The sequence below is a fragment of the Apiospora hydei genome, assembly GCF_038363865.1.
Source record: "Apiospora hydei strain CBS 114990 chromosome Unknown utg000008l_segment0_segment0, whole genome shotgun sequence".
Taxonomy (NCBI): domain Eukaryota; kingdom Fungi; phylum Ascomycota; class Sordariomycetes; order Amphisphaeriales; family Apiosporaceae; genus Apiospora; species Apiospora hydei.
In genome coordinates this window covers 2619088-2640626 of record NW_027117367.1, presented here as the reverse complement: position 1 = coordinate 2640626, position 21539 = coordinate 2619088, and the positions used below count along the sequence as shown (strand labels likewise).

At 54.1% G+C, this 21539-nt stretch overlaps 10 protein-coding genes across 10 annotated transcripts; 4 read left to right on the top strand and 6 right to left on the bottom strand.

The window, feature by feature from the left end:
• Positions 1 to 57: 57 nt before the first annotated feature.
• Positions 58 to 333, top strand: PG997_011398 (uncharacterized protein; the record flags this gene model as incomplete). Its single annotated transcript, XM_066815713.1, has 1 exon — positions 58 to 333. The coding sequence occupies one exon, from the start codon at positions 58 to 60 to the stop codon at positions 331 to 333; it is 276 nt and encodes a 91-aa protein (XP_066665003.1).
• A 675-nt stretch (positions 334 to 1008) lies between these two features.
• On the bottom strand, positions 1009 to 3619 carry PG997_011397 (indole-3-pyruvate monooxygenase YUCCA10; the record flags this gene model as incomplete). The annotated part of the gene is given in 6 exon segments (XM_066815712.1): positions 1009 to 1680; positions 1698 to 2201; positions 2256 to 3071; positions 3131 to 3241; positions 3299 to 3436; positions 3497 to 3619. The coding sequence occupies 6 exon segments, from the start codon at positions 3617 to 3619 to the stop codon at positions 1009 to 1011; spliced, it is 2364 nt and encodes a 787-aa protein (XP_066665002.1).
• Positions 3620 to 4960: 1341 nt separating this feature from the next.
• PG997_011396 (uncharacterized protein) lies at positions 4961 to 6199 on the top strand (the record flags this gene model as incomplete). The annotated part of the gene is made up of 3 exons (XM_066815711.1): positions 4961 to 5381; positions 5450 to 5977; positions 6087 to 6199. The coding sequence occupies 3 exons, from the start codon at positions 4961 to 4963 to the stop codon at positions 6197 to 6199; spliced, it is 1062 nt and encodes a 353-aa protein (XP_066665001.1).
• Positions 6200 to 6997: 798 nt separating this feature from the next.
• On the bottom strand, positions 6998 to 8502 carry PG997_011395 (uncharacterized protein; the record flags this gene model as incomplete). The annotated part of the gene is made up of 2 exons (XM_066815710.1): positions 6998 to 7359; positions 7410 to 8502. 2 exons carry the CDS (start codon positions 8500 to 8502, stop codon positions 6998 to 7000), a joined length of 1455 nt encoding a protein of 484 aa, XP_066665000.1.
• Positions 8503 to 9217: 715 nt separating this feature from the next.
• PG997_011394 (Zinc-binding oxidoreductase protein) lies at positions 9218 to 11668 on the bottom strand (the record flags this gene model as incomplete). The annotated part of the gene is made up of 4 exons (XM_066815709.1): positions 9218 to 9411; positions 9564 to 10350; positions 10393 to 11192; positions 11572 to 11668. 4 exons carry the CDS (start codon positions 11666 to 11668, stop codon positions 9218 to 9220), a joined length of 1878 nt encoding a protein of 625 aa, XP_066664999.1.
• Positions 11669 to 12275: 607 nt separating this feature from the next.
• PG997_011393 (uncharacterized protein) lies at positions 12276 to 14228 on the top strand (the record flags this gene model as incomplete). Its single annotated transcript, XM_066815708.1, has 5 exons — positions 12276 to 12881; positions 13179 to 13432; positions 13497 to 13573; positions 13676 to 13843; positions 14062 to 14228. 5 exons carry the CDS (start codon positions 12276 to 12278, stop codon positions 14226 to 14228), a joined length of 1272 nt encoding a protein of 423 aa, XP_066664998.1.
• A 540-nt stretch (positions 14229 to 14768) lies between these two features.
• On the bottom strand, positions 14769 to 15685 carry PG997_011392 (uncharacterized protein; the record flags this gene model as incomplete). The annotated part of the gene is made up of 2 exons (XM_066815707.1): positions 14769 to 15173; positions 15197 to 15685. The coding sequence occupies 2 exons, from the start codon at positions 15683 to 15685 to the stop codon at positions 14769 to 14771; spliced, it is 894 nt and encodes a 297-aa protein (XP_066664997.1).
• A 685-nt stretch (positions 15686 to 16370) lies between these two features.
• PG997_011391 (uncharacterized protein) lies at positions 16371 to 17654 on the top strand (the record flags this gene model as incomplete). The annotated part of the gene is made up of 4 exons (XM_066815706.1): positions 16371 to 16402; positions 16630 to 17070; positions 17121 to 17499; positions 17523 to 17654. The coding sequence occupies 4 exons, from the start codon at positions 16371 to 16373 to the stop codon at positions 17652 to 17654; spliced, it is 984 nt and encodes a 327-aa protein (XP_066664996.1).
• Positions 17655 to 18042: 388 nt separating this feature from the next.
• Positions 18043 to 18456, bottom strand: PG997_011390 (uncharacterized protein; the record flags this gene model as incomplete). The annotated part of the gene is made up of 1 exon (XM_066815705.1): positions 18043 to 18456. One exon carries the CDS (start codon positions 18454 to 18456, stop codon positions 18043 to 18045), a length of 414 nt encoding a protein of 137 aa, XP_066664995.1.
• Positions 18457 to 18886: 430 nt separating this feature from the next.
• PG997_011389 (uncharacterized protein) lies at positions 18887 to 20314 on the bottom strand (the record flags this gene model as incomplete). The annotated part of the gene is made up of 1 exon (XM_066815704.1): positions 18887 to 20314. One exon carries the CDS (start codon positions 20312 to 20314, stop codon positions 18887 to 18889), a length of 1428 nt encoding a protein of 475 aa, XP_066664994.1.
• Positions 20315 to 21539: the final 1225 nt, after the last annotated feature.

Genomic DNA, 21539 nt, shown 5'->3' with positions numbered 1-21539 from the left:
AGGCGCCCGCCTTCTCCCTATGTCAGCAATGCAGACGCCGGTACAGCTGATGCGATGATGAATGCAGCGGCGGCCGATGGTATACCTGACAGTGCGTCTAACGACAATACCAACGGTGATGCTGAAGGAGTGGCCGACGAGGATGCCAGTGCGATTGGTGATAGCTGGGTAGACGACTTTCCACTTGATAGTCTCGAAAGCGAGGCGGTTGAGGTAGCTGATGCCGACGAAGCCGTTGGTTCTGGTTCTGACTGGGAGGACGCACCGCTCTACGTCCAGCTGCAACTCCAGGAGCGACTCCGGCGACGATACCAACGTGATGAGCAGCAGTAGCAGCGTCGTCCTTAAACAGCATTTGTCCACGTCGCCGCCTTTTTCTTTCGGTTGTCATTGGTCGAAGCGTTTCATTTGGAAGAGCAGGTGGTATTGCCTAGCCAGCACCATTGTTGTGGAGATTTTGTATTACTTGTTTTCATCATTGATATCCCAACCCGACAGCATGTTTTCTCGTTGGGGGGATCTCACTTTTCGGCCCCCATGGCGTTAGAGGGAAGGGGAGTCAGATATCGATTTGCCTTTTGTTTCTCATTCTTTCCATGCCTCCTTGCATTCTATGTTAGGTATAGTAGACCCGTTGCATTTGGTTTTGGGTCCCCAACCAGCGGTTCCAGACGTTTTTCTCGATGCGATAATCGCATCCAGATAGCACAGGAAAGCGAGCAGCTTCACGAGGCATTAATACAGTTTTTGCTTCAATCTTTTCTTCCAGACTTGGTCTCCGTGATCATAGTAATCATAATCAAGATATATGTGATGCTGATTTTCAATATTGGGCGTCTTGCCTGAGATGATTATGTGATATATACCTCGATTAACCAGAAAGGCAGAAGAATATTCGAGTAGGGCTCAAACTCCCAAAACGCCATGCCATGCCAATACCAATGTCCATGAATTCGCATCTCGTCCCTCCTCTATATAGCTCCGCTAGCACCCCCGTCAAAGTACTGATTACCATCCATCACCCCAGCCATCCTCATCGTCATTAGTCTCCTTGGGCATCGTATCAATCTTCTTGGCCACGACGGGTTTCGCTTTCGGCTTCGCCACGGATGTTGCGCTGGACTTTCTCGAAGTTGCTGCGGATCCTCCAGCTTTGGACAGACCCTTGGGAAGTGGCTTGCCGCCGGCCGCGCCGCTCTTCTTGGAGGCCTGCGCCGCGAGCCAGCCGGCAAAGTCAGGCTCGGAGCCGTCGTCAAAAGGCGCGGGCTCGGGGGCCTTCTTGACGGCAGCTTTCGACGCCGCCGCCGGCTTGGCATCAAAGAAGGTATCGTCGCCGTCGTCGTTCTCGTCCATGTCACCCATGTCGCCCCAAGCATCATCGGCGCCATCGTCCTCGAAGGCTGGCTCGGGGTCCTTGAAGTAGGCCTCGGCCGCCGTGGTGGAAGACGCCCGCGACATGGCGGGTGGCGGAGGCGATGCGACGGCCTGGCGGTGGAGGGCGGATGCGGAGGACGTCGTGGGGGTCATGCGCGCAGATCCCGGTAGTGTAGGCGCGCTGACGCTTGCTGGGTTCGCGGTGTCATTGGCACCAGCGCCGGTTTGGATCTCGCCAGCCGCGGCGGACAGTTTGTTGGTGAATGAGGAGATGGCCCAACCTGTCCAGGATGAAGCCTCGGATGGCTGCGGCGTGCTCATACGGGGCCAGCAGCGCCGCCTTCGGTTGCGGTTTGTGCGGGTAACACCGTGTCGGGCATCGCGGACGCAGCCTTGCGAACCCTCTGCATGTACACATCCAATGTCTTCACGGCTTGATCTCGCACAAGCTTCTCCTTGTCAATAAGGGAGGGGCAGATGGCAGGCATAAGCTTCGTCGCGCAATCCTCATCGGTGAAATGCTCCGTGGTCGCGGCCAGTGCCATCAAAGCCGCGCTACGGCCGTGCACAAATGGATCGCGCAACGAACGAGTAAAGGCGGCAATAAGCACCTTGGACCGCGACGACGTTCCCAGGTTCTTCGCAATCTTCCCTAGGCAGATAGTGGTGTTGGTTCTGATGCCGGGTTGCTCGTCGTTGGCGGTCTTGGCGAGGTACTTCAAGAGTTCGCCGTTGATGACTCGGTCTGAAAGCTTGGATATGATCACCAGAACTGACTTGAGTGTCTGCTCTCGCACCACTGGTGCCAAGTCCGTAAATCCAGAAACCTAACGTTGCAAAGTCAGTATACGCCAAGAATACGACCACACACGAGTACCTACCAGGTTAGGGAAGATCTTGTCATTGACAACTTTGTTTGGGAGACGATCGATCATAAGAGGCAGGTTATCCAACAGACAGACCCGAATCGCACGGTCAGGGTTGCCAAATAGTCTAATTACCACTGGCTGAACTCGCGCTTCGAAGTCGTCGCTAGAGAGCTTGGTAGTTATCTTCATAACCACGCCGAAGGCCTTCGGACCACCGCCACCAAACTCGACAGACTTGAGCAGTTCTGGTAGCACCTTCATCTTGAAGAAGTCCTCGGGGAAGTCGTCGGTCAAGGAGTCGAGGTCGCTCAGGAATGCCTCCCTTTCTTCCTCCGATTTCATTCCCAAGTTGTCGATACCATCGGTCAACTTAATCAAGGAAGTGTCGAAGAAGCCCCCGGACCTTTGTCCTTGTTGTAAGAAAGCACCGACCGTAATTCTGGCCTTCGGGTTGGCGTTGACTAGCCGCTTATAGCTCGCATGCATGGCTGGCGGTATTCCCTTCGTCTGACCTGCTTGATCGGCGCCCACAAAATCGCCGTTGAAGACCTCGTAAATCAGGGTACCGTAGTTGTAGGCATCGATAGAAGAGTGCGGGTTCTTCTTGATGGAATCCCAGCCGCCGCGGGCGACTTCTGGGGGCGCATATCTCCCCGAGTCGGGCACCAGGCTCCCGTATGTGTATACGACGGCGTCGTCATCCTTCACGTTGCTCAGCACTTCGAAGCCGCCCAGCTTCCATTCGCCACTCTCGGACGTATATATAGACGCGATCTTGAGATTGCCGTGTATCGAGGAGCCTTCGTCGTTAATGAATTTGATCGTGCGCTTCAACAAGTCAGCATATGTTGTAGTGTCGAGAAGGGATTCCCCGAAGCCAGACGTACTGCAACGCTGTAAAGCCCCCATTTCATCGTCTCTGGGCTCAAGCTCTTCCTCTTCACATGCCACCGCAGTGGGACAATGCGCTCGGTCGCAATGTAGATGTAGGTTTCGGTCTGTTCTAGTCGTGAGCATTCGCATTCGTGGCACTTCGCCTAGCCATTCGTCCGTACCTCGACCGCGTCCAGAACTTTTATGACGCCAGGGTGTCGCATCGTCCGCAGTTTCTTGAGCGCATTCTTGGCGAGGGCCAATCGGCCCTTGTTTGCGACAACATCGAAGGAGAAGATGCTGCAATTGCTGCCATCTTCCTATAACCATTGTGAGCTTCTGACTTTCGCGGATTGCTGGTCGCTGCAGAGTGTACTAACTCGTTTCGTGCCATTGTATAGCGTCCAGATGGAGGAGTCGATGTCGACCTTGTCGCCAAAGGAGTAGGGAAACGGGGGCCTTTGAGCAATGGCCGAAGCCACTGCAGATTTGAGAAAGTTCATGCTGGTCGGTCGTGACGCATGCGCAAGGGTCGGGCAGTCGCAGGACAATCAAACAGAAACAAACAAAACCGTCGTGAAACGAAGAAGGGCTAGGCATGTGAAGCTGGTATAATTACGTGTTGCTCCTTTTGGTGGCAGAATAGCTTCAGGCTTCAGGCTTCTTTTCTGGCAAGCTGTCACTAATGGGGCATCGACACTGCGCTCACTCCTTTTCCTTGCTATGGTGGCCCCTAGGAATGCGGCAGACAGACGCTAAGTTCCACCCCGCACTAAGCCCAACGGAGAAGGCGGTAAAATAAAAATGGACAGCCACATGCTTCGAGGTCGTTCCCCCGTGATAGCCTCAAGTATATCTGGCAAACCAGAACTCTGGACTGGTATGGGTAGACTTTTCGTTTTGGGGAACATTTTTACTTGAAGTTTCATCTATATCCGTATACGGTGGCTTTAAATCCAGGTTTTGCTCCGAATAGACTCATGTCAAGCATGAGCTTATAGTATTGTTCCTGCCATCAAACCAAGCTGTCACCATGCCAAATCCCGAGGTATGAGACGACGCTATAAAGTCGTCTTCCTCCATAATATAGATGCTGATGACAGTGCTGTGGTTCAAGGTTGCCTTGAGCCTTGACCTTGGAGCCTTGAACGCTTATGGGCCCAGTTCAGTCCTCTTTTCAGACACCTGAGGCAGTACTGCCGCTTCCATGGAAATGACTACAAATGCAGGACATTGCCCGTACTCTGATGTCTCCTGACAAACCTGTAGGTTTAATTCGGCGCACCTTTTTTTATAGCCCTGGCATTAAGCACTGTCACTCTCCAGAACGACCTACCCCGCAGGTGAACTGTGGGCGAGGCAAGGAACCAATCAGCCCAATGGGCACTCCGGAGACTTGCCAAATCCGGGTCGATATCATTACGGAACATATGACGGTGGTCCTACACATAGTATGTGTACCTTATATATCAAGTGTCAGGGTCAGGGGTAAAATAACTCAACAGCATGTAAAAAGGGTCTTGAGCTGCTGGTAAGATCGAGGCCCCCCACATGTAGGGCTGAGTGTGAAGTCTAACATCCACCCCACCTTTCCCTTTCTCATTTTTGCTTGGTCTCGCCCGAAGTCGGCAGGATCTCACGAACGCGGGAACACCCTTGACTCTGTGTGAGTAAAAGCCCCAGGAAGCGAACGTCCGTATTGCTACCGGTTGGATACGGAATCTTTCTCAGCACGGAATAGATAGGCGGTTGCGACACGTATTCCCTTTCTTCGGTTTCCCAGTCCTAGCCACTTTGCCCCTCAGGTATCGATCGGTGTGCGTGCGCATTGCGACTGCGACAAAATGGAGACCTTCACCATCCGAGCCCCCTGCTCGTCCGCCAACATCGGCCCCGGATTCGACGTCATTGGCCTGGCCCTGTCCATATACCTCGAGCTGACCGTCACCATTGACAGGTCCAAGACCTCGTCACAGGAACCCCTGAACTGCAAAATCACCTACGAGGGCCAAGGTGCCGAGACGGGCGAAGTGCCGCTGGACCCCTCCGCCAACCTGCTCACCCGCGTGGCGCTCTACGTTCTGCGATGCCATGACCAGCGCGCCTTCCCCGTGGAAACCCATGTGCATATCAACAACCCTATCCCGCTAGGAGGCGGCCTGGGCTCGTCCGGTGCTGCGGTTGTGGCTGGTGTGCTGCTGGGCAACACGGTGGGCAAGCTGAACTTGAGCCACGAGCGGCTGTTTGACTTCTGCCTTATGATTGGTGCGTTCGCCCTGAGATCACGCCTTCTTTGATTCAAGGATCACCCAAATGGCTAACAGGGACCCTAGAACGTCACCCCGACAACGTCGGTGCCGCACTCTTCGGAGGCTTCGTCGGCACATACCTCAAGCCCTTGACGCCCGAGGATGTCGCCCGTGTCGAGATCCCCCTGAGCGAAGTCCTGCCCGCGCCCGCCGGTGGAGAAGACACCGGCAAGAGCCCGCCCGTGCCGCCCTTCGGCATCGGCCACCACATCAAGTTCCCCTGGTCCAAGGAGATCAAGGCCATCGCCATCATGCCCGCGTTCGAGGTCCCGACGGCCAAGGCCCGCGAGGTCCTGCCCACGCACTACCCGCGCCAGGACGTGACCTTCAACCTCCAGCGCATCGCCCTCCTGCCCGTCGCCCTCGGCCAGTCCCCGCCCGATCCGGACATGATCTACCTCGCCATGCAGGACAAGCTGCACCAGCAGTACCGCCAGACCCTCATCCCCGGCCTCGGCGACATCATTGCGTCCATGTCTCCCTCTACCCAGCCCGGTCTCCTCGGCGTGTGCCTTTCCGGCGCTGGTCCCACCATCCTGGCGCTTGCCACCAGTAAGTTTTCTTCATTTCGCGCTTTCTCAATGGGCCATAACCACATTTGGGCATGAACCCAATGGGCAAACGTGGCATACGAACAGTCAACTAATGTGCGACCGCTTAGGCAACTTCGAAGAGATTGCCGACAGAATCATTGCGAGGTTCAAGCAGGAAAACATCGAGTGCAAGTGGAAAGTCTTAGAACCCGCTGAGGGTGCCAAGGTCATCCAAGGCTAATCAACCATTTCACCCTTATATATACACACGAAATAGAACGCATTGAAACCCTCGCTGCCTCTATTATCGCTTTGCTACTCTGCTGCGATCCTGCTTATCTATGTTTTTGATGTTATATCCCTTTCGACTTACATCATTATGCAAGCTTGGTTGTCTCCTCGGCGCCTCGTCATGCCGTACCCGGATCTATCGTAATTCCAGCTGCGGTGGCCAAGGTAATCTGGTCTACCGCCTCCACCAAAGTATCCCATTGCACCCAACTGCGCTGAGTTATACGAGTATCCCCTATGATGGCGGTGGCCATGGTGATGTCCATGATGCCCATGGCGGCGACTAGATCCGTGTGGCATGTTTATAGCTTATCGCGGGCGAGTCGATGATATAGCTGGAGTATTATTAATGTCGTCTGTCGTTGAAGCTTCTTGTTGCGTTCCTTTCTTATTTTACTAGTCGTAGAAACTCCCAGGTTGGTAAGTCTGGAGCATTTTTACGTTAGTTTTTATACTGGTTGGGCCAGTCAAAAGGAGGCGTGGTGTCGCTATGACTAAACAGCTACGTGAACTGACACAACAGGCATTATGATAAAAGCAACTGTGTCAACTCCGCATCGTCTGGATCTAAGCATCTGCTCTCTACTCTAGTCTAAATCATAGCCCGTTCCGCCCCTCTGCGGATGCGCATCAGCTTATAATGGCCTTTTCTTACTTCTTTCCCCTCCCCCTTTCTCCTCGCCAACTTAATGCATTGCCTCCCCTCATCTTGCTGTAAGAGGATGCCTCATAGTCGTATCTAACTCAGCTATTCATCCTCATCCATCGGATCATGAAGACACCACCATAATGGCTGACCTTGCTCCTGGTCTTCTTCGCCCGTCTCATTAGATTTCGGCAGCTTTCCTGAAGGTCCAGGGTCAGTAGTGTCGGGGACACCCTCTGCCAACGCCTTCCAGGCCTCCTTCATGGCAACGGGCGGATTTGTTGGGTTAGGGTAAGCAACCTCCCTGCTGAAGTCAAGCAGGGCTCTCGCCAGGGCCAGGCGTTCGTCCTCGGCCTCGGCCATCCAATTCTCTCCTACGGCCTCTGTAAACGCTCGCTTGATCTCTTCGTTCTCGGGGGTAATCGCCGTGAGAAGGTTGTTTGGCGTGCGCAGGATAGACTCCCCTTCCTTTGGAACAGTCGCCACGTAGCTGTCGCGGTACTTCAGCTCATACTGGCCCCATAGCCACCGCGACGGCTCGCGGGCCGCGAAGCGGGGACGAACATGGCGTCGTCCCAGCCGATGACGCCTGTGAACAGGGGGTTGCCGTCTGCATCGCGCTCGTACATGATGTTGCGAACGGTGAGACCCGGAAGTCGAAGGCAGATGGTGTCTGAACCGAGGCCGTTCTGGTCTACAATTTTCTGCATCATCTCCTTTAACTGCTCGCACAGCTCGAAAGAGTGCTGGTGATCCTCCTTGTGGCAGTTGCGCGAATGATACATGTGTCTCTGGTAAATCACGAGCATGATTTCGCCCACGGGTACGTTCGGAGGATCCCGATGCAAACGGTCATTCGGTAACTTTCCGACATCTTGAATGTTGTCTTCCTCACTCTTAATAGTGTCATTTGGCTTGCAACGACACTCGGTCCCGAAGGGCTGGACGAAGATGTGGTCCTCGGTGCCGGTGCCGCCATGCGTAGGGATGTTCTGACAGGCCTCGATGATGCCTGCGATGGGATTCGTGATGGTCTCCATCTGTCGGTACAGGGCTGCTAATTGTCTGGCCACGGCGAGCTTTTGGTCATGAGTAATATTACACATCGTTATTTCTTCGGTATTCAGAGCAAGAAATTCTCCCGTGACTCTCGAAATTATGATGTATCCCATACCCAGAGGGTTGTCCTTCGTCGCATCCCATTTGACAACCCTCGGAGCCTTGAGATGTTTATGGTTCTCCAAGTATTGAAGAATGGCAACCGTCCGCTGGATCGATTTTTGCTCTCTCGGAACGTGGATGTTCAGACAATGGTAATCGACTTGTCGACTACCGCCACACTCGATACCTTGTGAGTCGAAACATAAATCGAAAACGTAAAATCCTTGCCAATCGTCTTCAAAATCGCTGTAGACCCTGATCGTGCTCTCTATCGCGGATGGCCATAGATGTTTGCAGAGGGCAATCAGTCGATCGTAATTATCGTCAAGAAATTTCTGGTAGTCGGAATCGTAATTTGCATCGGATTGTACGGTCGAAGAATCGCTCGTGCTCCAGGTAGGGCTCTCGGTTCCCTGGCTCCCCTCTTCTAGTTCCATCGGTTCCATCTTGGCACACTCGCTCAGCACGATTCGATCCTTATGGGTTGTGGTGGCTATTTGCTACTCGCTCTCGACTTGAGTTGGCAATTTCTTGGTGACTGAGAGGGGGTTTGATGGCAGTCAAAGGAGTTGGTACTTCATATAGTAAATGGTTATCAGTTTTGCAGGCTGCCACATTACTGAAGGAGCACTCCGGTTGCTGGGAACTTGGGTCAATATTGCTTGGGACTTTTTGCGCAAAGCTCAGGCTGCCATCGGTGAGCAGCTCTTTGTTTATCACTGGTTGCTACTTGGCTCTACGCGCTTCGGACCATGGAACAACTATGGCTGTCTGCAGTATTGTTGTTGAGACTGCAGTGAAACCTACTTACATGGCTAAGGAGGTTCTCTTGAAGAGTTACTACTATAGAAGGGCTACGTACGTCAATGTTTTAGATTCATTAACAATGCTAAACAGGTAATACCTGCCTGTTTGAAATTGTTTCTATATGTATCCTAGAGGAAGTCGTAAAGATAAGAAGTGCCCTTAGAAGAAAGAGCTGAAACATTCTATTTTCTTCATCAAATTTCCAGTACGAAGTTAGTTCGCTTTAAGTCTTGGATATCCTTTATCTTTGGCCTGCTATAGACAGTGGCCTTACTGGTGATTCGAACAACCTTGATCAGTGGGAAATAATGCACGGCAGCTTGCTGGTTGTACCACCCTAAAGCCGAGGCAGCTTTACTGAGATTCCTTCTGGTGAGGGCGGTATTCAGTAATGATCTCTGCTCCAGCTTGAGAGGCGATGTCTTCCAGCCAAAGTCCCAGACGTGGGATATGAGCCACACCAAATGTCTCAATCTGATGGTGTTCCTTGCTCATACTTTTCGGGATAATCCGAAGTAGTGGACGACTGCCTGTTCCAGTACTTGGTTCTGGTAAGCTTCATATCAGTCCTACAATGATTGACTTAGACGCAGAAATTTCAGCCACTCAACGAAATAGAGTACTCTGGTCCTGCGAGTACTCCCATCACCTCAACACTCTTGCAAAGTCCATCTACCCTGAGGCCGTTGCACGATCCTACCAGAACCTTCCTCCGGCCCCACCACGTACACGACCGTCTTGCTCAGTCTCACCCTGACCTTTTCGCTATACGCCTCCATATCTGGGACATCGCTGAAACAATGATCAGGCCGGTACCGAGTGTCATTCTCCAGCCCGGCCCACAGAAGCGGCAGCGCCGACGACTTCCACAGTTTCCTCCCGGCCTGAGCGGCTACCGTCCCGAGCCGTGTCGTGTGCCGGTGGCTCTCGAAGATGGTCAGCGCCAGGAAGACCACCGTCAGCAGGACCAAGGCCGCCGGGAAGGCGATCCAGCCCCAGCTCACGACGATGCACGTCTGGTTCCCGTAGACCATGCCCAGCCCCGCGAGCTCGCCGTCGTGCACCGCCTCTTCTCGGCGGATGGTCGCGGTTATCCACGCGGTGAGCCCGTCCATGTACGCGGCGAGGCTGCCCCGGTCGGCCGTGCCGTTTGCCCAGAGTCGCTCCATCCACACGTCGCCGACGAGCTGATGCCCGATCCCCCGCGGCGTCACCAACCTGTTCACTCCTCCCTTCGTACCATTACCGAAAAAGACGGTGTTCAAGATCCGATTAAGTCCAGCTGTGGGCTCATACCCGAAGTCATATGTGCAAGCCTTGTCGAAGTAAACGGTCTCAGGGTCGTCGGAAGCCTTTGCCGAATGATTATTGTAGTACAAACCCCTGTTTGCGAAGAGGCTGGCAGGTTGTGTCTTCTGCTGGGAGGGCTGGCCAGAAGGCGAACAGTCCAGCCCTGGGATCGAAGGGTGGTTTCCAGCTAGGCTGAACTAGCCACTAGGAACGTACGCGAGCAATTCAGTCGAAAGTACGGTCTCGCTGAAGATGCCGTCGGTATATGTGACATTACCATAGGTATGGAGGCACGGAGACAGGGACACGTTGAATGCCCGAGCTCCCGTCCTGCACGCCAGCTCAGACGGAGTGCTAGTGTTGCCGTCACAGTCCAACGCTACCATCAGGGCTTGGAACGCAAAGAGAGATGTGTCTTCCGAAGGTAGTTCAAACACCCGCGGTGGTTCATACGCTTCGCGGGTAGCTAGGACCTCGCCCATCATGATTCGAAGGCCTGATGGGAGGGAGTAGTTCCAGCTGGTGAATGATCCTGTACCTTTGATGGAGGAGGAAATATCGTCGACTGAAGCGCACATGGCAAGAGTAGTATACGTCCCCCACTGGTCATTTCTGAATGTACAGTTCCCCGAAGGACAGAGCGTCGGGATCAGGGAGGATGCATTATCAGGAGGGTTCAAGAGACCCGAGTAGAGAGCGGCGGTCATTGGTCCACCCACGGAAGGAGTTCCTAAAGAGTACTGTACATCCCCTCTAGTGTAGTTGTTTGCTCTGGGAATCGTGACAAGGGCCCCGTCAACAGGCTCCAGACAGCTTTGGAACCCCATCACTTGTTGCGCGAAAGGGTCAATAGCCAAAGCGACTATTGTCAGTGTGGCTCCCAGAACACCAAGGATATTCAAGGGGTGTTTAAAGATGAGCATAAGCGACCCCCAAGGGCCACGAGTAGCAGCGTCCCACCTGGCAAAGTCTCGGACCGGGTGAGGGTCTTTGAAATGAATCCACTTCAGCTCGCCAATGCATTCCGCGATGGGAATAACTGTGAGGCTTTCAGAATGGCTGTGAGAATGGACAAAAGAGTGTTGATGTTGATCAAGGGAGGCTAATCCGGTCGCTTCCGGCCGTTATACGAAGCGAGTAGGACAACGATGGTCACAAATGCGGCTATGGCGAGCAGGAGGCTGGCGCCCTCGTAGCTCCAGAAGCTTCCCTAGGGTCGAGTAACGAAGCGCGGCTGTCTTTAGGGCGAGGTGCGTTCGTGGATCTCGCCTTAGGGCTGGGCTGGAATGGCTGCTTTATAGTTACGTGTTCTGCGGAATCTCTTTCCTGGTCCAGGTGATCCGAATGTGCCGATGCATTTGATATACATGCTAGAGATGAAGGCGAGACATCTGTAATGGTTTGTCGTACAGACTGACTGGCGGGTACAGGTTCTTGCGCGGGCGCCGACAGCGGACTCACTGAGTTGGTCGCCACTTCCTGCGCCACGTAGGACTGCATCTCAATCCCATCCATGATAACTTCCGGAATCTCGGCCATATAAGCTCGTAGTCTGCGGAAGGAGATACGTTCATTGATATACGCATTCTTATTTTGGGGTGTAACGTGAACAAGGCTATTGGCCCTCTAAATGTAAGTGCCCTACCCAACATTGTCCTCCTCAAGACCTGGCGCTTATAGCGAAAGCGCAGGGAAAGAGTCACGGAAAACGTAGAGGGTTCGTAGAGCCTTGTGGTACCACACTGAAACATGATAACGCATGGGAGCCTGAGCCTGACATCTTCGTCTTCAGAGTCAAGCAGGCTGTGCGGCTGAACTGCATATGCGAAGGGAATCATCTGGACTCGGGCAGCCAGGCTTTCGTCTGTATCACCACAGCGGGACAGCACCAAGCTTCAATTGACATAATTGCTGCTATATTAAGACGATTTCGATCGGCAGGTAAGCACTCGACCCTTATTCCTCAAGAATCTACTGGCTATGGGCCAAGCGGCTTAGACCTGCATGTTGTTGAAACACCTTGTTGCTTTGACTTCGCGTTAAGAGCCAGCTCCTTCATATATCGATTGATTGACTTCAGGTATGCTACGGATTCGAAAGATATTGAGTATCTGTTTGAACAATGCGTATGGGTCTTCAAAAGCACACTTACAAGAACTGGCGTCAAACACCTGATCTGGACACCAGGCTTGAACGTACCGTGCCAGCAACAACCCCCGGACTGCCTAGCTCCCGTTCTTCTCTGTGTTCCACCCAAAGCCGCCGCGTCAATATATTATCTGAAGAGGATCCAAAAAGCAGGACGATGGTTGGGACGGATGGTGAATTGGAGTTGCTGTCCGGTGGCAGCGACAGACTCAACTATGCAAGATCGTGCGAACTATTCATACTCTACGGGCCGTACATGCAATCTGGCGGGTCCGAAAGTATGATTGAATACCTCGCATCAATCCTGCCACCAGATTTACCCTACGATTTCATATCATCCGACATAAATGGCCAAGCACCATGGGCATCCTGGACTGCAATTCTGACGTGGTACCAACATCATCTTGAGATGGAGAAGTTCAACGTCACGAAACCAGGCGACGATTATGCATCAGAATTGAACTGGAGGGAATATGCAGTCTGGAGGGTCGCCAAGGCAGATGCAGCCTGTATGGAGCGGGCGTGCCTTATGCTCTCCGCCGGGTATAGCAACATTGACCCAGACTTGGCTGGCATTGGTGTAAGTCGCTCTAGTATCCTTGAAGCCTGCATCCCCACGAGTTGTCATATAATTTGGGCATTGGCACATCAGCTGAGAGTATATCCCCAGGTCTTGAGTTCGTACTGCATGGAAGCGTCGCTAGTGACGCTGTTTTTCCTCGTGCTCGTGGTCCTCGCGCGATGTAAGAGCGGGAAGGGCTTCGGGTCTCTCGTCATCACGAGGTTGGTGGAGGTGCATCGGGGATCATTATACGGCATGTTCCTCGGCGCAAGCATACTGTGCTTTGGCATTCAGCTTGCGACCGTACCAAGGTAGCGACGGCAACACGACCCTTTACTTCTTGGTCAACGACCTCGGGTCATCCTTCGCTTTCCTTCCGCTCCTGGCGCTCTGCTGTCTCGTCGATGCGACCCAAGCCAGATTCCCATACTGCTTCTTCCGAGCCTCGAAATTCGTGCTCTATTCCATATGGGTGGTGGTGGTGGTCTGGTTCACAGCCATAGAGCATCCGGGTTTGAGCTCCATCTTCGTCTTCATGCAGCCCAGCACGGAGAGGACGGCAGTACTCGGTGAGCTATTGTGGGAGATACCTTCTAATATGATATGCTACTGCGACTACCAATTCAATGTCAGTACCGGCTATCTGAAGCTGGCCATGGTTTGCATCTGGGCTGCCATGCTGATGCCGCCAGGGATGTACCTCATCATAGGTACGGTGCGTCTCATAGAGCGGCTACGAGGCAGCACAACTCATGTGGCGTCACGGCTGACCTCGCGCTTCTTTCAATTCGCACTACCTGTTTTCTGTCTAGTCGGCATGTGGACGATACTCGGGTTGATTCTGCACATCCGCGGCGTTCTTACGGCAGCATCGCGGGATGAGCTGTCGACAATCGAAATCAACAATTGGGATGTCGGGCAGATCCTGGCGACTCTGACTTGGATCCCAGTCGTGATTGAAATGGGACGTATTGCAACAGGTAAGGACCTGATTATTTCACCCTGTTCTTCGTGATCTCGCTGGAATCCAAACTGACATAGACGCCCTTCGTGTTAGTGGGCTTAAGGGCCATGGGCTTCCGAGGCACCGGACGGCTGAATGGAGGCGACACTGTAACAATGAGCTAAAAACAATGATTTTTTGCCATTTTTCACTTCAACCACACCCTTTACACACCGACTTATACGCACCCAAAAGGCAACAATGTACCCTCGTCGCCAACCATCGTCCGAGCCAGCTTTCGAGCCATCATCACCAAGCCATCGTCACCAAGCCATCGTCACCAAGCCATCGTCACCAAGCCATCGTCACCAACCATCGTCACCAGCCACTGTCATCAAGCCATCGTCGTGGAAATGTGTTGATTGTGTACGATTAATGCCAATTCTTTCCGATCGACGCGAAATCTAGGTCGCACGTCGATTTAGGCTGGCTCAAAGGCTGGCTCAAAGGCTGGCTGCGACGAGGGTTGACGACGAGGGTACATTGATCTTATCGATAGGGTGAAAAGCAGCTAGAATTGACCGTTGGGGGTAAATCTAACCGATTTTTAGCTCATTGTTACAGTGTCGCCTCCATTCAGCCGTCCGCGGTGAAGGAGAAGGACGGGAAAGGTAAATTGCCCGTGTACAAGCCTGAAGTGCCTGCGGGAAATGGCAGCTTCAGTGGGCATCAGTGCGATTTTAGCGAGAATGACATCTTACTAGTGCCCCTAAGCCGCACCCGCCCAAACAATCATCAACAGCATGGCAGTATAAAACTACATGTAGCAACTCGATATAACAGCTAATGAAATGGCCATAATTACTAGCCCAAATGCCAGATCACAAGAAGAAACAGAAACCAAGGTTATATTCATTCATTCAATTTTGGTTGTGATCTGCTCCGTTGCTGCCTGGCTCTAATCAAACCTCCAAGTTACCATTATCACCCTTCCGCAACTTGTACAGGAGATCCGTCCTGATGGTGTATTTCGTACCCGCCAGGACGTTGTCGCCCGAGTGATACAGCCTGCGGTGCTGGAAGATCAAGACCCGGCCGGCCCTGGGGTTAACCTCGACCCGGCGCTCCTCGTTGGTCGACAAGAACAGCGTGGCGCCGCCCTCGAGCTCGGTAGTCTCCTTGTCCTCATCGCCGACCTCGGCCTTGGAGTCGTTGAGGTAGAGGTGCACCGTGTAGTGGGTGCGGTAGACGGTGCCGTCGTCCTCCTTGGTGCTGTAGGCGCCGTCGCAGTGGGGCGCGAAGAACTGGCCGCTGCCGTACTTGAGGCAGCGCATGCGCTTGTTGATGGCGTGGAAGTCCCACCACGTCTGCTGCTTCCCTTCTTCGTCACGCCCAGCAGCTCCTCGCCCGTCACCTGGCCCAGCTTGTCCATGATGCCCGGCACCTGCGCGATCCGCGCCCAGAGCCGGTCCACGACCTCCTGGTTGTCCCAGATGATCCGGTCGCTGTTGCGGTAGCTCGTCTCCAGCACCTCGCGCCCGCCGCCCACGTTGACCATGGCGGGCCGCCAGGGGCTGCCGTCCGCGGCCTTGTCCTCGTCCCGCACGCTCGACTCGGCGAGCTGCAGGAGCGTCGCGCACTCCGACGGCGTCAGCACGTTGTCCAGCACGGCCGCGTAGCACGGCTCGTACTGGCGCAGGTCCGTCTCCTTGAAGTTGATCACTTTGTAGCTGATGGAGTCGGCAGTGTGGCGCTCGTCTCGTAGGAAGTCATCTGGGATCGCGACGTCCTTGGACTCGTACGAGGTCACGACGGGCATGGGTTGTTTTCTCTGCTCCTGCGCCGGCTCTGGCTGCTTCTTGCCCAAAATGCGCGACATCATATCCGGTTGCGAAGATTGCTTATGAATTGGGATGGAAAGAATAAAGGCTGAAAAGGGCTGGCAAAAGTGTGGTGGCCAGTATTTCAAGTTGGAGTGAAAGAAATGTTCAGTCAATAAGTCTCAGGTGGTTTGTTGCTGTGACTCTGATCACTTCAACGTTGTTGTAATTATAGCATGGTGCTGCCTAAAATTAGGTGGTTCGGTCAATAAGGCTCCAGCGTACCAACGTGCGAACCATCTGGAGGCTGTGCATGCGACTGCCTAAATGCGAAGACTTCCACTTGGTCACGAGGTAGTAGTTGCAAAAGAGAAGCAAGCACTACAGCTATGAGGCTCAGTTGAATCTATGTTGACACTACATAGGTAAGTGCATATTAGCCTGCCTAGCCGCCAGCTTCGAGGAATTCTAAAGGTACGCCTGGGGGGGGTATGGAAGAAGTCGCCATCCATCAATCAATTGATTGATTCGGTCGTCATTCAACGCAGGAGTACAGAAGTTATGGTATTGCATAGTTTCAGCTCATGAAAAGGGATATTCATAAGATTCGTATGAAAAGGAATGTTATTCTAGTGATGGCAAGTTGATGTTCTAACGATACCTACGCAGTCGTCGTCTGGAGGAAATCAAGTCGCAGTATCCGTCGGCTACCACCGACAAAACACCCGCTACGAGATCGCTGGAATGCTGCACCGAAACCCCGACCCCAATCCTCGGTAGTCGGGTACGGCGTCATTTCCTGGAGAACCCCGCGCAAGGTCCACGAAACCATAAATATGTGTATGTAGAGACCTGAGTAATGGAAGGGCCATAGCAAATAAGATCAAAACGGCACTCATTCAAGTCTCAAGTCTTTGAGGTTTTCTCTTGTGCATTGAGCTGTCCTCGTCACCAAGATTGCTACTTATAAGCTTGTAAGCCCGAAGAACCGCCATGGCTCCAGTTCCCCGGCCGGCATCTACGTGCCGGTCCCCACCTTCTTCCAACCCAAGAAGTCGGCGAGCTACAATCCCATCGCATCGCCGTACGACGCCGACACGCAGGCGGCGCACTCAGTCTACCTCGCCAAAGCGGGCATCACGGGGCTCGTCGTCCTCGGCAGCACGGGCGAGGCCATTCACTTGACGAATAAGGAGCGCTCCGAGATCCTGTCCAGCGTGCGGAGGGCCCTCGTCGGGGCCGGCTTCAAGGATTATCCCATCGTCGCCGGCACCGCCACGCAGAATGTCGAGGAGACTGTCTCTCAGCTGAAGGGCGCCAAGGAGGCTGGTGCCCAGTGGGGCCTCTGTCTCGTCCCGGGTTTCTTTGCTGGCGCTAGCACACGGGAGGGCATCATCCAGTGGTTTACGGCCGTCGCAGACCAGAGCCCCATCCCCATCTTGATGTAAGTCTCACCCTGCTATGCTTGTGTATACCTACTAATACTTCCCTCAGCTACCACTACCCCGGCGTCTCCAACAACGTCAAAGTCGTCCCCTCAACCTACGCGACCCTCTCCAAGCACCCCAACATCGTCGGCTGCAAGCTCTCGCACGGCGACATGTCGTACCACGCCCAAGTCGCGTCCCACCCGCACATCGACCACGCCCAGTTCCGGACCTTCTCGGGCCTGGGCCAGCAGCTGCTGCCCGTCGTTGCGGTGGGCGGCGCGGGCGCCATAGACGGGTGCGCGGGCTTCTTCCCCAAGACGGTCGTCGCGCTGTACGCCCTCTCGGCCAAGACGGTGGGGCTCACCGAGGACGAGGTCCGCCGCCGCCGCGAGCTCCAGTACAAGCTCAGCGCCATGGAGGAGCTCATCGTGCAGACGGGCACCGTGGGGATCAAGGAGGCGATCAGTCGGCTTCGCGGGTTCGGGGATCCGGATGGGACGCGTTTGCCGTTGCTTGGGGGTTGCCTGGCGGGGATGCGGCGTGGGCTAAGTGGAAGGAGTGTATTGATGCGATGGAGGAGGAAGAGAACAGTCTATGAAGAGACTGTTTGTAAGCTACTCGAAGGTTTGTGGGTTCTCATGGGGGCCTTACATCTTTGTTGGGTGTTGGCGGGGTTATGTCCCTACCTACATGTACTTGCTCTAAGAATGTTGCTTGTGCGGTCAATCTAGGCACCCCCTCAGCTCTTCTTCTACCAACAATACCATCTATCAAGGCCAAAACACAACACACATCACGTTATGGCGATCAATCTGTGGCCCATACGAGTTTTCATACGTGAATTGGTTACCCGAATGAATTTGAATTGAACATCGATATATGCATACCCATACCATACAATGCTAACTACCCAATCATGCTATGATAACTTCCCATCGCGCCACTATTAAGCTATGTGGAACGGAACCCCTGTAGGGGAAACCTCACTATCCTCCGCTTGTACTTCCCCTTCGCCGGCCGAAGCAGCTGGCTCCGGCGCCAACGTCAGCCCCGGGATCTGACTGCCCGGCGAGGAATTGACAGCAGTCCAACTCCAAGTCGGCGCACCGAGGGCCGGTTCCCGTAGGGTCGTACTCCTCAACAACACCGAACGACGGCGCCTCGGGGTCGTATTCCTGCACATTGGCATCTGAAGCAATCGGCGACTGGGTACGCTGCCGCTTCGTGGGAGATCCTTCCTCTTGGGCGTAGTCGTCGTAGTCGCTCACGAGGCTGAACTTCCGCTTCGCGCTCTCCTCCGCGGGCGGAGGCGTGGAAGGCTTGGCGGGGCTCGCGATGGGTGTGTTAAGAGGCACCTCGACTTCAACAGACTGCGGGAGCGGCGTGCTGAGGGACTCCATGGGCGCTTCCGGTTGGGTCTGGGGCTGGAATTCGGGGCTGGGGGCATCGCTGCGGCAGAATTCGGCATGTTCCCTCTCATCTTCCTCTTCGTCTGGTTCTTGCAGTGTTGACCTTGGTATAGGGGGCTGCAGCCAAACAGTAAGTCACTATTGGTCTCCAGCGGGTCATAATAGAGGAAGGCATACCTGTAATGTGTCTCTGAAGAGGCTATGGCTTCTTGAGGAGGCTCGTTGATGATGATGTCGACATCGTCCGATCTAGAGGAGCGGGGCGAGTGTGGGATATGCGCTTCCTCCTCTCCTGCGAAGGGGGCGTTTCCACCTCGATCTCGAACTGGTCGTTGCCGAATGTGTTACCGTCGACGGAGAGGTCGTCGTCGACGATGGAGTCGACGACGAAGCTTTCTCGGGTGCCTGCGGATCGAGCCGGTTAGCCAAGTACCGCGCAGCGGGATGACGCCGGACGAGGGATCTCGCCGGGCCATTGGGGTCCCCAGAATATCGGGGCATCATCATCACCGTCCTCTATCACGATCACCTCCGGACCCTCCGCCATTTCCACGTCCATGGTAGGTGAACTAACTTTGCTGGATGCAAGTTTGGCATGTTGCTTATCCTCTTCTTCCTCCTCATCATCGGCGTCATCGGCTCCTGCGAGCCGCATGAATGCATCATCGACATTTTGCTGCAAGTCCTCCTCGTCCTCCGAATCATCCAAATCGACACGCGGCAGCCCTCTTATCGGCCCGCCCTTTCGTGCAGCGGAACTGGAATCATCGCTCGCCTCCGAAGCGGCATCATCATCCGAATCCGACTGGTCCACCCCGCTGTCATCCTCGTCGTCGCCCTCGAAGCGGAAGTCGCCAATCTGCCCAACGTCCCGCGGCGTCATCAGCCGGTGCAGCACAAACGATTGTGGATCTTCCTTGCCGTTCTTGGGCCCCTTGAGCAGCGACAGGGAAACACGCGGGGTGAAGCCCATGTACCGCCGGACCTGGCGCGACGCGGCGCCAATCATGTCGTCGCGGGCCTTCTCAAGGTTCATGTAGGCGCAGGTCGGCCGCCAGAGGGTCTCGGCATCATACGACTTGCCCTCGCACCACAGCTCGACGAGGCGGCGCGTGAACTGCTCGAACAGCACGAAGGCCCGCAGGCCGGAGCTGAAGTCGGCGTCTGCGGGCTGGGACGCGGGAACCCAGAGCTTGCCCTCGTGGGCCGCGCGGTCGTCGATGTTGCTCAGCACAGGCCGGAGGAACTCGGCCATGCGTGCGCGGACGCGGGCGACGCGGGCCTCGGACGCGGGGTCCGTCAACGAGGGCGACGACGACGACGCCGAGGGGTCGACGAAGGCGGAGAAGTCGACGGTGGTGAAGGGGACGCGCTGGCAGAAGCGCGTGCGCGGGTGGTCGTCCTTGCGGAGGTGCAGGAGGACGGTGACGTAGTGGTCATCGTGCGTGTTGACCTGCTGTATGAAGTACTCGTGCTGGCGGATCGCCTTGTAGCTCGTCGCGCAGTGCTTCGGGTGCTGCTCCAGGAAGCGCCGGTACGCCGCGTTGTCGTCCGGGCCGATGTCCGCGGGGAAGATGTCGAAGTCGTCGGGCGAGTGCCACGTCACGAGGTCCGAGACCTTGGTCGGCAGGTGCTCGTAGAGGTACTCCAGGGCGCTCGAGAGGCTCTGCGAGGCGATCGCGGCATCGTAGCGCGTCTGCAGCAGGTTGAGGCCCCTCAACGCATTTTTGGCGTACGCTACGTCTCTTTCCACCGGGATTCGGAGAGTCTTGGGGCCTCGTATGGGAAATGGCAGAGTGCCATCTTCCAGGACAGATGTTCTTGTGACGTTTACCGACTTTTCCGCCATGTTCGCAGTGATTCCAATGAAATTATCTTTTCCCTTTTACTTCGATACGGTATTCCAAACTCTTGAGCGATTGTGATTGATATGGGAATCTCCCATAGCTGCACCCATCTATTCAATTTCTTAAGTATGCCTGATGGCAGTAACAAGTCCTAACACTTGGGATATTGTGGCTTCCTGCCTTTGTCGTGTCGAGATCGAATAAAGAGCTTACTGATCCGGATAGTGTGCTATTAGGGGTGATCCTCTTTGTCCGGCGACAACATAGTCGACCGAAAACCCCTTGTCTTTGGTGCTCGGAGGCTAGTCTGAATGCAGCTGATATAACTCTTAGAAAGCTTCCATCGCAATATAGTGATAAATTCCTAGCAGCTGCATTGTTTTACCTTAACCTTCAAGTCGCCAACAGGGGCATCACGATGTTGGCGCATAATGCATCCGAAGTTTGGTCCGTTTGATTCGATACGGTGATTGATTCACTTGGAAGCCTATAATAGCTATACATGAGAAGCAAAAAGGGCATTGTATCGACTGAGACTCTTTTTTCTGGTAGAAGGTGCCCCTGAGTACGCTCCAGGAATACGGCAAACATCCTCAGGGGTTTCAATATACTAGGACAGTATACATGTCCCTGCAATCTCCACTCACTTGAGGACTTTAGAACTTATAACCATCACGTAGTCTGGTATCGAATGCTATGTCGTTTGATACAAAAGCCGGTCCGTGCTGATCTCTGTGTTCGTCCTCGTCAGGTACTGGATGCCCAAAGACTCAGTGCCCATCACAACAAGACCTCATGACTCCTACCGACATCACAATTCTTCGACTAGGTCAGTATAGTCTTGCTATAGTACCTAATTTGGTCCACGGGCTTCTTGTACCATGAGACGAGAGAGTTGGACCCCTCTGCGATCACGTTTTGTTTCTATTCTGTCCCTTCTCCCCTTACACGCCTTGTGTACCCATCCGCAATATACTGACGGTTTGACTATTCCTTGGCAGATTTTAACGGCCACCCAGGTTGCCTCTGTGTCTGCATTTAAAGCCCTCAAAATGGAGCAAACATATGTGGCTGCCGTGGAGTGGCCGAAGCTTAACAACAATAGTTTTATCCAACTCAACGGCGACAGGTTCCCTCCTGATATCACGAGGTTTGTATCGATTTAAAAGGCTTACCATGATCCTCCCTTGTTTCGCCTGAAACAATTTCTAAAGCCATCAGCAACTC